The sequence below is a fragment of the Chaetodon auriga genome, chromosome 19 (genome assembly GCF_051107435.1).
Source record: "Chaetodon auriga isolate fChaAug3 chromosome 19, fChaAug3.hap1, whole genome shotgun sequence".
Taxonomy (NCBI): Eukaryota; Metazoa; Chordata; class Actinopteri; order Chaetodontiformes; family Chaetodontidae; genus Chaetodon; species Chaetodon auriga.
Window position 1 is genome coordinate 6,419,164 of NC_135092.1, and position 13,475 is coordinate 6,432,638.

At 41.8% G+C, this 13,475-nt stretch overlaps 1 protein-coding gene across 1 annotated transcript; it reads right to left on the minus strand.

Moving 5' to 3' along the window:
- Positions 1-5,216: 5,216 nt before the first annotated feature.
- Positions 5,217-9,714, minus strand: gfi1b (growth factor independent 1B transcription repressor). Its single transcript, XM_076758422.1, has 7 exons — positions 9,004-9,714; positions 8,500-8,600; positions 7,911-8,090; positions 7,577-7,803; positions 7,264-7,401; positions 6,262-6,427; positions 5,217-5,793 (listed from the first exon to the last, which is right to left on the minus strand). The coding sequence occupies exons 2-7, from the start codon at positions 8,591-8,593 to the stop codon at positions 5,615-5,617; spliced, it is 984 nt and encodes a 327-aa protein (XP_076614537.1). The 5' UTR covers positions 8,594-8,600; positions 9,004-9,714; the 3' UTR covers positions 5,217-5,614.
- Between the last annotated feature and the right edge of the window lie 3,761 nt (positions 9,715-13,475).

Sequence of the window (13,475 nt, forward strand, 5' to 3'; positions counted from 1 at the left end):
GTATTACAGTATCTTACTTTTGATATGGCATACAGAGTAAATTGGACAGCCTTGTGTTTTTTATGTTTGCTTATGGCTACGTGAAACGTTCTCCCTGCTTCCGGTCTTTGTGCTAAACTAGGCTAAGCAGTTCCTGGATCAGTCTCTGCACTGGATACACAGAGATGAACCTGATTATGATTTTTGTCATGTGACTCTTTCTCACAGCAGACTGCATGACGTGTCTATAGCAGCAAAGGTGTAATTAATACAATGATGGAGCTCTAAATGGCGTTTGCTGACATGGCTCAGTGTGATAGCTGAATAGAACAGAGGCGTTGTTAATGTTGTTAGTCACACCTGTGCTTTTTCTGCTAGTTCAAATTGCATATGGCCTTATAACAGCAATGAGGCTGCTTCAGTACTGGAGAACATCAGAGCTGAATGTGGCTAAATGAACTGCCAGGTACCCTTCACCTTTGAAAGAGTCACGCTTCCTCCGAAGAAGAGACTTGAGGATATGACAGGAAACTTTAAACCTCCCTCACTTCTTTACTGGGAACCCACACCGCTGCTAATGAAAACCCTCTGGCACACAGTTCTCAGAGGAGCGGTGCGAAGAGGGTAACTGGTTCTGTAGGCTGATGTTTGTTTGAATTTTTTAGTACATTTTTTATTGCCAACTTATTTGCTTTTCTTTTAAATGTCAGTTTGTTTTGTTTGCTTTTACGCTCTTCACTGTGTTAACTATTTGTTCTTTTTAGTTCATTGCTGTATGTTCTATACTGACTTCTACAGTAATTTTTGGAAATTTTAAGCATACAGCTGTGCCAACTTTGTGAACACCATCAGAGCTTCAGTCAAAACAGAAATGGCGACATTGAGCCTGGCCAATCACAGTGCTCCGAAGCGCAGCGTTTGGTGGGAGGGATGTGAGGAGGAGGGGCTCTGACTGACAATCTGTTGTGTGCCGCGGTGAAGTAAGGATTTTGACAATCTTTCTGTCTTTACTTTTTCTCTCTCTCTCCAGGGGGCCCTCGTCCATCGAGTATTCATCCAGCCCTTGGTGCTATCTCTGTCAAGGGCCTGTCCACTCCTCCCTGCAGCTCTGCTGCCCTGTTCTAGCCGTTACAGTGTGGGGAGGCCATGATAAGGTTATCAGAGAGTGTCCACCTCCCGGCTGACGCTGAACGAGTCTGCAGGCCTCAGATTTCACCCCCCCTGCTCCCACTCTGAGCTCACTCAGCATATCCCCTCTCCTGTCATTCCCTCCCTCAACTTCTGCATCTCCAACCTCTGGACCTGCAGCTGGCTGTTTGTCAGCCAGAGAGGCTCTCTATATGTACAGCCATATCTGAATGTGTGATGTGATATAGACATTAGGCCACACCAATGAAGCTTAGTCATTTTCTGTAGGCAAAACTCAAGATTGACTTCAGTGATTGCATTCACTGCAGTCTGGAAATTTGTTCAACAAGTGGCTCTGATAAAAGGTTTGTCTGTGACTGTCACATAGCTGCTCAAGCGTTGCAGTTTTAACATGCAACTCTGAAAAAGTTAAGATGCACAGTAAAGTAGTCCAGTGGCTCTCAACCTTTTTGGCTTGTGACACACGAGAGAAGTGTGTGAAGAAATAAATCTCATTTCAAGGAGCATAAATGTTATTTTTTCTGTTGTCCTTTCATATTTACTATCTAATGAACCTTCAGATTTATCTTATGACCCACTGGAGGGAACAATACCCCCAGGTTGAAACCACTGCACTACAGTCTGCTTGCAATGATGCTGCCTTCAAACCTTCTTGCAGCTTTCCATTATTAAGCAAACACAATTAATGAATTAAAAAACAATAAATTATTAGCAATAGCTAAACTTACTTTCGGAAAAGTACATATTTTCCTCATTTTTCTTTTGCTTTTATCAGACAGCTTTTGCAGGGAAACAGGCAGAGAAGGCGATGGCATGTGGTTCTTAGGATACTGCTCACCACATGGCTTACATCCAAGATCGGAGGGCACGGAGGACAAACCAACAGTATCAGCACTTACCACTGCTGACATATTTTATTGGCACGCCAGACAGGCGCGTTGATAAATTACATTTTTGCAACAAAATTAAATGCATTTGGTGAGGAACGAATGTAAACACACACAATTTAGAAACTAAAATTACTTCCCAGGCTCCCATTTACAGCAGGCACCAGTGTTGTGTTGCCTACTTACAAAATAGATTAAATCCCAGAAAAGCAACCACACAGAATACATCTTTTTTTTCCCCTCTCATCACTCTTGTTGACACTCTGTGGGCGTGGTCTTTCTTACGCATCATCACCGCGCTTATCTATGGGAGGGCAGGCCATGCTGCACCACAGCACAGTGTCACCGGCAATCAAAAAGTATGACACCCCCACACTGTGTGACAACAGCGGATGTGATCATGCAGTATCTTCCTGTGTCCAGTCACGCAGAGGAAATCTGCTGACAGTTTTCTTTTCCTTTTTGGATCTGTTTTAAAAACAGATGTGAGCGATGTGATCACTGGCATGTCATTCAGCGCCGACTCCACACAGACAACATAATTCTTTATTATAAGTCCTTAAACTTAACACTCAGCTTATTTCTTCATTTCCAATCACTCTCATAGGTCAGATTTGTGTCTCAATGATATTTCATTACGTCTAACATCCATTTTTAAATTCTCTTTAAAATTACACAAAAATCATTTGTGAATTATTGTCTTTTTATATCTTACATTTTCTGTGAGAGTGTTTTTATACTCATATACTTCCTACAGATTTGTAAGCTCCACCTTTCCTGGCCTCTTTCCTGCTGCTGTGACACTTGAATAAACATGTCAATTTTTATTCTTATATAAACATACCCTGAATTCACAATTCAAAGTGTCCATAATTAGTTTGCAATATTTGTTAGTTTTGATTCCACTCTTCTCTTTTTACAAGTGTGCTCTGATTTTATTAAAAGCATGGAAACACGTGACTCTGTCTAATGCAGTCTTGCGAGGAAAGGGCTGTGTTTCAAATGCAATAAACACTGAGAAACATGAAAGACAGGTCGTTTGAATATTAAATTGCTGAAACAGCCGACAAGGAATCAGATTAAAGGTAGAAACAGGAAGAACAGAGAGTTACTCTGGGTGCTACAAATGTAGAAGTGATTTTTTGGGGGTGGTGTTTATCTTCAAAACATGAGTCGGTTAGAGAGACATGTTGCCACAAAAGGTCTATTAATCAGAGGGAGAGAGTGACCCATCTTGGGGATCTCCCTCTCTGTCTTCCATGAATGTGTCATTTATGCCTCAGGTGTGTTCAGCCATCCTTCTGTCCTGCAGCGTTTCCACAGTACCTGCCACCAGATCATTTGCATAGAACCAATTTGCAAGACAAATTTTAGCTCTGCACTCCATTTCTTTGCCAGGTGTGTGTGTGTGTGTGTGTGTGTGTGTGTGTGTGTGTGTGTTTGATAGAGCTACATTTGGATTTGGGTGTGCTGGTTTTGAGAGACCGCACTAAGTGTGGTTTCTGCTTTCTGGTATCAGATTCTGCTGTTACTCCCCTGTTCAGGCAGCGACTTGTGCACGTTATGGGTACCTGATAGAGTGCAAACAACACTTTTAACGTACATTCAGATATGTTCCTGTTGTTGGCTCCATTTACCCTTTCATGCAGCATCTGAAAAACTTTCAGAAAGTGTTCTCTGTTCTCTCTTCCCACGTGACGCTCAGTGAGAGGTGAAAAGTTAAGAAAGAAAATCATGTAAATTTGCAAGGATACAACAACACCACAGGCAACACGCATTTGCAAATGAATAAGGGCTGAATAACCACAGAACACCTCCAGCACAGCACAGCCCTCATCTGCTGCATCGTCACACCTCTGTGTTAAAAAACAAAATGAAAGCTTTCACACCCGTGCACCTGTGCACCAGTGAAGAGATACTTCATGTGCATGTGGACCTGCACGTTTTCCTCATTTTCTCCTGTTTTCCCCCAGGCTACACCCTCAGCACCGCCCCTCTCCTTTCAGGAGCCATATCCTGTTTGTTTAGTCCCACCCAAGATGATCCTCTTTGTCTCTTGTCTGTTGGTTACCTGTGCAGGATTTTGATTTGCTCTGTGCCCTCACACCAGGATGCAGCGGCTGCTGCAGCAGGTCTAACTGTTGTGGAGGTTCATGGCGGACCCTGTTGCCTTGGCAGTATAAACACATTTTGCATAAAGACCTCAGATTTGTTTGCCAGACAGTAAGCCTTCACCTCTCCTCTTCCCTGCACAAACACTGATTTCTGTAGCACTGACTCCCTCTGAACCAGCATAGGTGAATACACCATTGTTGAAGTCATGATACCATCTTTTAATTTCTATATGATCTTCATGATCTGTGTCATTTTACATCCTGTGTAGGATCCATGCAGCTGATAAAATGTGTTATCATCCTGATGTTACATCAGCAATGGGTATTATGGATTTTTAACTCTTGACCAGACTTCATCCAGTCATCCAGTCAGATTTAAAAGGTCCAGGTGATGATCTGATTTGCCCCAAGCATCTTAATGTCCTAACAGGTTTGGTGTTTGAGGAAGGTGGTGAGTCTTCGTTAGAGCCACCATTTGTTTGTTGAGGTAAATCCAACAGGCTGGCTGGGTGTGGTGACAGTTGACTAAGTAATCAATCCCTTTTCCACTGCCTCTTATGAATCCCTCACCTCACTGTAAAGACCAAGCAGCTACACTGCATGTATGAAAGGGTGTGTGGCCAAAATTCATTATGGTCTAGGTGACAGTTTGTGCAATTCTGATTTTCACTGAGATTACTGAGCTGGTTTCGCCTCCCGTGTAACGACAAGGAAGCTGCAGAGCATCAAGCAGAATGAAAGTATGTCACTGAGCTTTTCATCATCTGCTTTCTAGTCAACTGTCAGGAAGAAGCAGCTCTCTGGCCCCAGATTTGCATGGTGTTCCAGGAGTCTTATTTGAATACATGATTACTCCATTATACACTATCTCTGGTCCCGCAAGAGATTTTCACCTGAGGCTGCAGGGCTGTAATTCTACATCCTGCTCCGACAGGAAAGTGACTCAGAAAGACACACAGAAAGAGCCAAACACGGAGAAAAAGTGTGTTTACAGTGCTCGCTGTGTCATCTTAAACAAACCATGTGCGTGTATTTTACCTTCCAGCTACTAAGGATTATATATCGTATCTCAATTTCCAAAGATTGTCCAACTCAGTTAACCCTTTATTTCAGCTGACAGCATTTAAACTCACACACAGCCAACATACAGTCGCTCACAGTTAAATAAATTATATGAAACAAAAAATAACGTTCATGTTGTTTTCTCAAAATTGTTACATATGTGACATCAGCACGTCTCCCATTCATCCATATGCAAACACACCTGGGAAAGATGACACCTTCCAATATATTAACTGACACATTTGAATCCCTTTCAATTAGAATGTGATTTCACAGCTTCCTCATTCTTATAGTTTCTCTGTAAAGGATGTCCGAAATGTATCAGACATGCAGATCACATCAATATCAGCGCATTGTTTTGATAGAAATGTGTTGTACACGTACAAACGCTTGCTGCTGAGGCTCTCTTGCTCGCTTTGGCCTTCACTTCATGCCGTGCTGGCTCTCGTGGTGCCTCCGGAGGTCCACTTTGCGTTGGAAGCCCTTGGAACAAATGTCACATCCAAACGGTTTGAAGCCTGTGTGTTTCCTGCTGTGGGTGATCAGGTTGGAGCTTTGGCTGAATGCTTTACCGCACACTTGGCATTTGTGGGGCTTTTCACCTGCAAAATACAAGACACACCGAAAAAAACAGTAAGGAATCTGCACGACGAAATCTTGGATGATTTTCAAAATCATTTTCATAAATAAGTTTTCAGTTTTCTTTTTTCTGCTTCTAGATAATCAGGTTTGTCATCCGTACCATAAATGGTGCCAAGTGCTTTTACCAGAAGGGTAAAGTTTGCATTAATATCTATGGGTGAAGAATTGTGCCATTGTTCAGATTTGTCAAACATTTATAAGCAACAAATGTGGACAGCATAGAGTTTCTTTTACAGAGCCCTGCGTGAAGCAGGAAAACCAGATATGCAAATCCACAGCACATTTGTTTAAGTTTCTTTTTCTGATTTATCAGTAGTCACAGAACTCCTGGAAACAACTCCTGCATGCTGCACCTGAAAAGCAGCTGACTGCAGATCTAGTATACTAAAAAAGATGGCCACCTAAACAACTTCCATGCCGCGACTTACCGGTGTGAATGTACGTGTGTTTCTTCATGTCAGACTTCTGGTGGAACCTCTTGCCGCAGTACTGGCAGGGGTAAGGCCTCGTGTCTGAGTGGATGAGCAGGTGCGTGGAGAGGGTGGAGGAGCGCTTGAATGACTTGCCACACATCTTACACTCAAAGCTTTTTTCCTGATCAAAGACAAAAGTATAAAACGTGTTACGCTATCATCAAAAAATGACCAGTACGTCTTGAGCTTCAAAGCTCATTTTTGGCTGTGGAAACAGCAGTTGACAATATAATCTCACCACAAGGTCATACCACCTGGTCTTCATCCGACAATGCCCGGCTGTCTTTTTTTTTTCCCTATGTATGAAGCTCAATTTTTTTTTTAGCTCCCAACAGCTACTAAATGTGCCTTGAGGTGAGATTATTTGGTTATTTTTATTCAGTTCTACACTGTAAAACCTAATACCAGGATTTAGTGAAATCAACTGATCTTTTAATTAAGTTAATATCAATTTATAAGCCAATTACCATTTTGCTGAATAATCATAGACTGGATTTAATGTCAGAACTTTATTGATTATTGACTCAACAACTAATGAACAAATTTCGGACTTTGGGAAGCTCAGATTGGTTTACTCATCATGAGGAGTACTGCCCAGATTACAAACATGTGCTATAATGTGCTCTATAGACAGAAAATAACCCTCATGATGTCATTGTGATCTCACCTGGGTCATTTCAGCTTGGGCATGGAGAAAACACATTTTTTACACAGAGCATATGTTAAAAACACATCAGTATCAACAGATGTGGCCATTTACCAGGCAGTATTAGGTACTAATGCATTTTGGGAAGTGTAGGAACTTTGCAGGCATACAAGTGACAAAATGTTTGAATACCTTTTTACTTTTTTCTGTCTGTCGCTCGCAAGTCCACAAACTTTATGAAAGTCCAAGACTAAATCTTTGGAAAACTCCACTAAGCTGAATTTTATTCTTATTTGGAGTCACTGACATACCTGAGAGTGGACGTTCATGTGTTGCTCCAGACTGACGGCGTGGCCGAAGGTTTTTCTGCAGATGTTGCAGCCAAAAGGTCTGGTTCCACTGTGCGACCTCCTGACGTGGACCTCCAGTCCGTGGGGCGTTGAGAACACCTAAAACAGAGTTAGTCCTTTAACGTCGTGGCTGACAGCAGAGAAGTGAACCCATTTTATATAATACATGCACTTTTTCATTTGGCCTTGTGGCTGGATGACAAGTTTCTCAACAAAAATGAAAGCTTTATGGTTTGTACAGCATGTGTGGGCGTGAGGCTAACGTGGTGCGCACCTTTTCACAGGTGATGCAGTGGTAGGTGTTGGAGGTGGGGGAGTAGTGTGTGCTGCAGTCCAGAGGCTGAGGCTGTGCACTGCTGCTGGTGTGGCTGCCATACAGATTGCTGGCGTGCTGCAGCACCGCGTGGCTGAAACTCATCTGACGGAGCTCGTAGGAGGAAGGCAGCGGCTCCCAGGCGTAGGTGGGCTTGTAGTAAGGAGGGAAACCTGGCATGTGAGACTCTGAGGGCGCACACATGCAGACACACACACACAAAATGAATAATTGATTAAAAGTTATCCTGTAGATGTAGCAGAAAAGGATGGAGATGAATGCACTGGCTGCTCACCATTTAGGTAGTATGGCTGTGTGGGAGCCACAGGGGGTCTGCTTGGCTCTGGGTGAGCAGGTAAGGGGCACTCAAGCTCTGCCTCCTCCTTTTCAAGCAAGCGGCCCTCCGGAGGGTCACTCTGTCCCTCCGACTGAGGCCCGTCTGAGGAGTCTGTGCTCTCGGCCTCTGTTGGGACCTCTGCAAATCCACAGCAAATAAAAGTGTGATTCATTCGAGCAGATGACTCTGAGCTCTGCGCGATTAGAGAGCGAGTCAATGTTCTATAACAACAAAGCCCTGAAGCTCCTCTTGGAGGACTTTTTGTCTAGATGGGAAACACCTTGAAGGTTGAAATGCTGAATTGGGGACAGATATATGGGTTTGTTAACATTATATACATGATTAATGCAGGTCCGTTTAAAAATCTGCCGACTAATCGAAAATCATGCAAATGTTTCAGACGCAGCAGCAGCGGCGTTAAAATAAGGACACGAGGCAGCAAAAACAGACAGGAGTCTAATTGAAACCGTTGCTTTCCTCACAAATCCAGATCTTTTTTCAATTTATTCTTTATTTTTGTGTTTTTGTTTTTTTTATCCAGTCTTACCTGTGGTTTGAGGGGCCTTCGCCTCCTCTTCATATGATCGGTGCACATTATATGACGCACACCTTTTGTTTTTCACCAGAAATGACCGCGGCATGTTGATCCTGCGCCCAAAAATAATGGTTAGTGACACAATATCGCTTTAAAGTATTTTGAAATAAATGGTGGAAATTAGTAAGATACCCCATTTCTTGCTTGTCAACACGAGCGTCTAAGTCTAAGATCCTTTCCTTTTATATTTAATTAACATCATTTCAGTCTTTATTTATAGGTGGTGAATCTGTTGTAATTTAATTTCTTATAATCTGATACACATAAATTGAACTCTAGCGCTAATTGAGTAGCAGAAAATATTTTTCCCCCTTCCTTTTCGTTAACAGGCGTTAGCACATTTTTGATATTTCTACAGTTTATACTATTCTGTCACTGCTGGAAAAGTAATAAAAGTCGGTAAAAGTTTCCCTCCAGCAGCGTTTAGGCTGTATTTTACTGTCAGCAGATACTCACCGTTAACTGAAAAGGTTCCCGTCGAAGTGAAACTTGCGCTCGGCCTGATAATAATAAGAATTAATTCCTTCTCCTTTGGATGTGAAGCGGCTCATCGGAGGAAAAACACGTCGCAAAATCCTTTCCCAAAAGTCAGGAAAGCAAAGCAGTGTAAAAGCATCACACTTGTTGCTCTTTCTTTTTCTCCCCTCCCTGATTTTCAATCAGATAATTGCGCAGGGGAATCTGACTGTGGTTTCAACCAATGGAAGGCCAACCTGCAGGTGGAAATTTGCGTAGAAAAACACAGGGCCTTTGCTGGCCCTGGAACAGTTACACAAAACAACCAGCGCTCCGGGAAGAAGGTATGTTAGGCTTGAAGGCTCAAACTGAACTTCAGAAATACATTTTTTAAGCAGAGGATTTCACTGTCTCAAACGAGGGATCATTTACGCGCATGCAGTTTGCGCGGATCCCAGAAAAACGCAATTAAAAGCAAACTTTGAAACGTTTTAATTAAAAAAATAAATAAAGTTCAAAGAAAAAAAAAAAACATAAAATAATGAAGAAAAGGTAAAATACCCGACCAAATATTTCCACCTCACAATGTTTGATTTACGGGATTTACTCGAAGTAGCCCAATGTGTGTGCGACTGTGTTGTGTGCAAGATCTATGAGACTGCGGCACCTCCATATCACACACACACACCAAAACACACACCAAACCAGTCTGGGAGATTACGACTGTTGACTCTGTATTTATTGAAGCATGCTGATATTCAGACATGACAGATTTCCTCACGGGATGCTTCAGTGTCGCACGTTGGGCTACAGAGCGACAGGAGAGCCGGTGAAATGATTAATATTAGGCAGTAAAAAATTTTAATATTATTTATTTATAATAATAAAAAAAAACTGTTTCATAAAAGAATGACAGCGTGTCAAATCCTGTTGAAAAAAAATCATTGCGTTGAGGAGTCGAGAAACATTTCAGGAGTGGAGGATTTGTATGAGGGAAGAAGTACAAGAGCGACATCTTGTGGACAGAGTGTGTATCCTAAATCTTGAGTCGAGTTAGTGTTCAGGACAAGAGATGTTTCGGTGTGTGTGTGTGTGTGTGTGTGTGTGTGTGTGTGTGTGTGTGTGTGTGTGTGTGTGTGTGTGTGTGTGTGTGTGTGTGAAAGGTCAGGTATTTCACTATTACTATCCACTGAATGTCAACACAATAATTGATAATTTGTAATAGAATAGAAAAAATGACTGTATCAAGAAGCAAGTATCTAGAATGTTAACCTATATTAATTGCTTCATTATGAATTAATCATAATTTGGACCCATGAAGATTCAAACTTCAAACTTCAAACTTTATTTATTTATATGGCACTTTTCATACTTAAAAAGCAACACAAAGCGCCTCACAGAGGCTAAAAACAACAGAGAAGAAAACCCAGCCCTCCCGCCCCCATAACTACATACAGAAACACACACACAGACACACACGCACACTCACCCATACGGATAAGATAAGTAGTAAGCCACCTTTGGGGGCCATCCACACTGAGAGGGCCCCCGGCTCATGACCAGGGGGCGCCGCCCGAGACCACCCCGACCCAGGCAGACAGAAGGCCCCACACCAAGGTGCGGAGGCCTCCAGCCATCCAGGCCAGAGCCGTCCCCTCAGCAGCGCCCCCATCAGTAGGCCAGAAGCAGTTCCCAGTGAGGGGGGCCCCCCATGAGGAAACGCTTGACCTAAAAACCAAGGACCCCCATGAGGAAACACTGGAGCTAAAAACCAAGGGACTAAGACATAAACATAAAATTAAATAAAATGAGTAAATGAAATAAATAGCAATTAAACATGTCGTTAAAACATGCAACTAATATGACAAAGATAGACATGCTAAGAAGCGTGATTAAGGGAATAAGGTAAATCAAACAAATCAATTGAAAGCCTGATTAAAAAGGTGGGTCTTGAGCCTCTTTTTAAAAACATCAACAGTCTCTGCGGCACTGAGGCTCTCCGGCAGGCTGTTCCACAATCGGGGTCCATAATAAATAAAGGCCGCCTCCCCGTGTGTTTTAGTTCTTACTTTTGGTATGGTTAAGAGGCCAGTACCGGAGGACCTCAGGGTCCGCGAGGGTTGGTAGGGTAACAGTAGGTCAGATAAATAAGAAGGCGCAAGACCATTAAGACATTTAAAAACTAATAAAAGAACCTTAAAATCTATCCTGAAATGCACGGGGAGCCAATGCAGCGATTTTAAATTTTATTCAGTCTTACCTTCTCAATTACTTATATATTGAAGTTTAAAAGGAGCCTTACAAAATAAACTACAGTGTTTGTATTACTTATATTACTGTTTGTGAAGGTCTGACACTTCTGCTGCGATGACTTTCACTGCCCACAGGTCGAGCATGCAACTCCTGCAGGACCAGAGTCTGCAAGCCTGAAACAAGGATGTATAAATACAGACACACATAGCACAGCACTGGACAAACTGTGCTTGAATGGACTTGATATTGTCTGATATGAGGCCTGTTAAAGGCATGAGGACCTCTGAAACTTCACCAATAAACCTGCCTCTGCCTGTGTGTTTGTTGTGCTGCTCTGTTTGTGATTCAGTTTGTTCTTGTTTTGTCCTTTTCCAGACGTAAGTGTTGCTGTAATAGAGCACACATGCTCAGCCAACTATACACTGTATTTTGGAATTAAGGATAACAAAAAATAATAGTCATACAGACACAAAAGAACCATGCTGACATTTTAACAAGCTGACAGCTTACTTCCTAGCATACATGTCATAATTCATTCAAGTTTATGTCTACCACTATTTGCATTTTCTGTTTTGAAGCAAAACCTAATTTAAGTGTACACTGGCACTTGTGCAATAACAATTAAGTTGAAGCCAGTCTGTTTATTTTACGCTGTAGCACATCACCAAAGCAACCTCAGTGGAACAGTTTCCTTACTTTGCTAATTAACTTTTGGCTTTCAGAGTCCCATTTTGCTCGCATGCTGTTTACTTTCTGCTGGATGTCCATCATTAGCAGACTTAAAATCTCAAACGAGGGAGCCAAAACAAATTATCAGTCCTCTGGTACATATTGTCACGCCAGCTGCTTAATCAGAATAGTTTTCACAGGAGAGAGACTGCAGGTATTTTGGCATATGCTGTTTGATTTTAAAGGAAAAAGTCTCAAAGTGAAGGAGTGCTTTAAGAAAAAGCCATTTTCCATCATGTTTTAGCAGCACCCCCCAAAACTAGATATTATAAAAAACATCAATACATTTGAAAAAAAAAATTAACTCTTTAAATAGTATTAAAACTGTAGTGTTTTCCCCCTTTCTTATGGCATACAAGCTATATCTGTCAGAAGTACAGAAGTGTTTGTAGATAAGTTAAAAAGAAATCAACATTCCCTCTTGGTTTCACATGAGACACAAACAGTGGTCGCCTGGGTGAAAGTCGTGTATTTGTTTTGACCCATCCAACCACCCCAGCCTACTCCACATGTGGACTTTTCCTGGGATCTTGAGCGAGCATCCATGTGTGATGAGTTGGGAGTGAGAATGGCTTGTGTCATCAGGTTAATTTGTTTTACTACACTGGTGAGGAACTTGCCTAAAGTATTTCATGGATTAAGCAGGTCCCGGCTTTCTGTTTGGATACAAGGACACACTGCTAAGATGGATGACTTTTCTGAAGTATTTGTGATGTATATGAACACCCAGCAGTTGTCCTGCTGAAGGAAATCGGATTTGTCCTTTAAATGATGTTTCAGAAAATGGTCGACAGGAACATTTCTCTGTATGATGCAACACAGTTCAACAAAACCACCAACTACATCCTCCAAAATGACCTGAAAGTTGAATCAACACCTCTCTAAATCAGTCTGAACAACAACTGAACCTTAGAGAGCAAGGTTAGCTGTTTACCCATGCAACCAGTCTTTATACTAAACTAAGCTAATCAACTCCCAGCTCTACACGAGCTCCAAAGATCTCCATACATGAGCATAGCATCGATCATCTCATTTAACTCTCAGCAAGAAAGCAAATAAGGCCATACTATATTGCTTACTTATTTATCATTCCATGCTATTGTGCTATCCCTTTTGCTGCTGTAACGCAAATTTCCCTGCTGTGGGATTAATAAAGCATCATCTTATTTCATCTAAGGACAAAAAGTGATGACATTTTACATCAAAAGGGCGAAAGGTCAACTTCACTGTTTTAAGTGGAAACAGCAAATCCTTCCTGCTTTGTATTATAAAGCCACACAGACAACAAAATAAGAACCTCATCATCGGCACATGTGAGCAGGAACTGGTAGAAAAATTCAAACACTAAATCCAATCACAAATCATTGCAACAAGGCTAGTTTGCTAGATTGCACAAGCTCTATTAGCTTTTTTAAATCCGATAAATAAACTCTCAAATGTCATGAAAAGAAATATTCTTACATGTATTTTCCTTATTAAACAGAAAAATA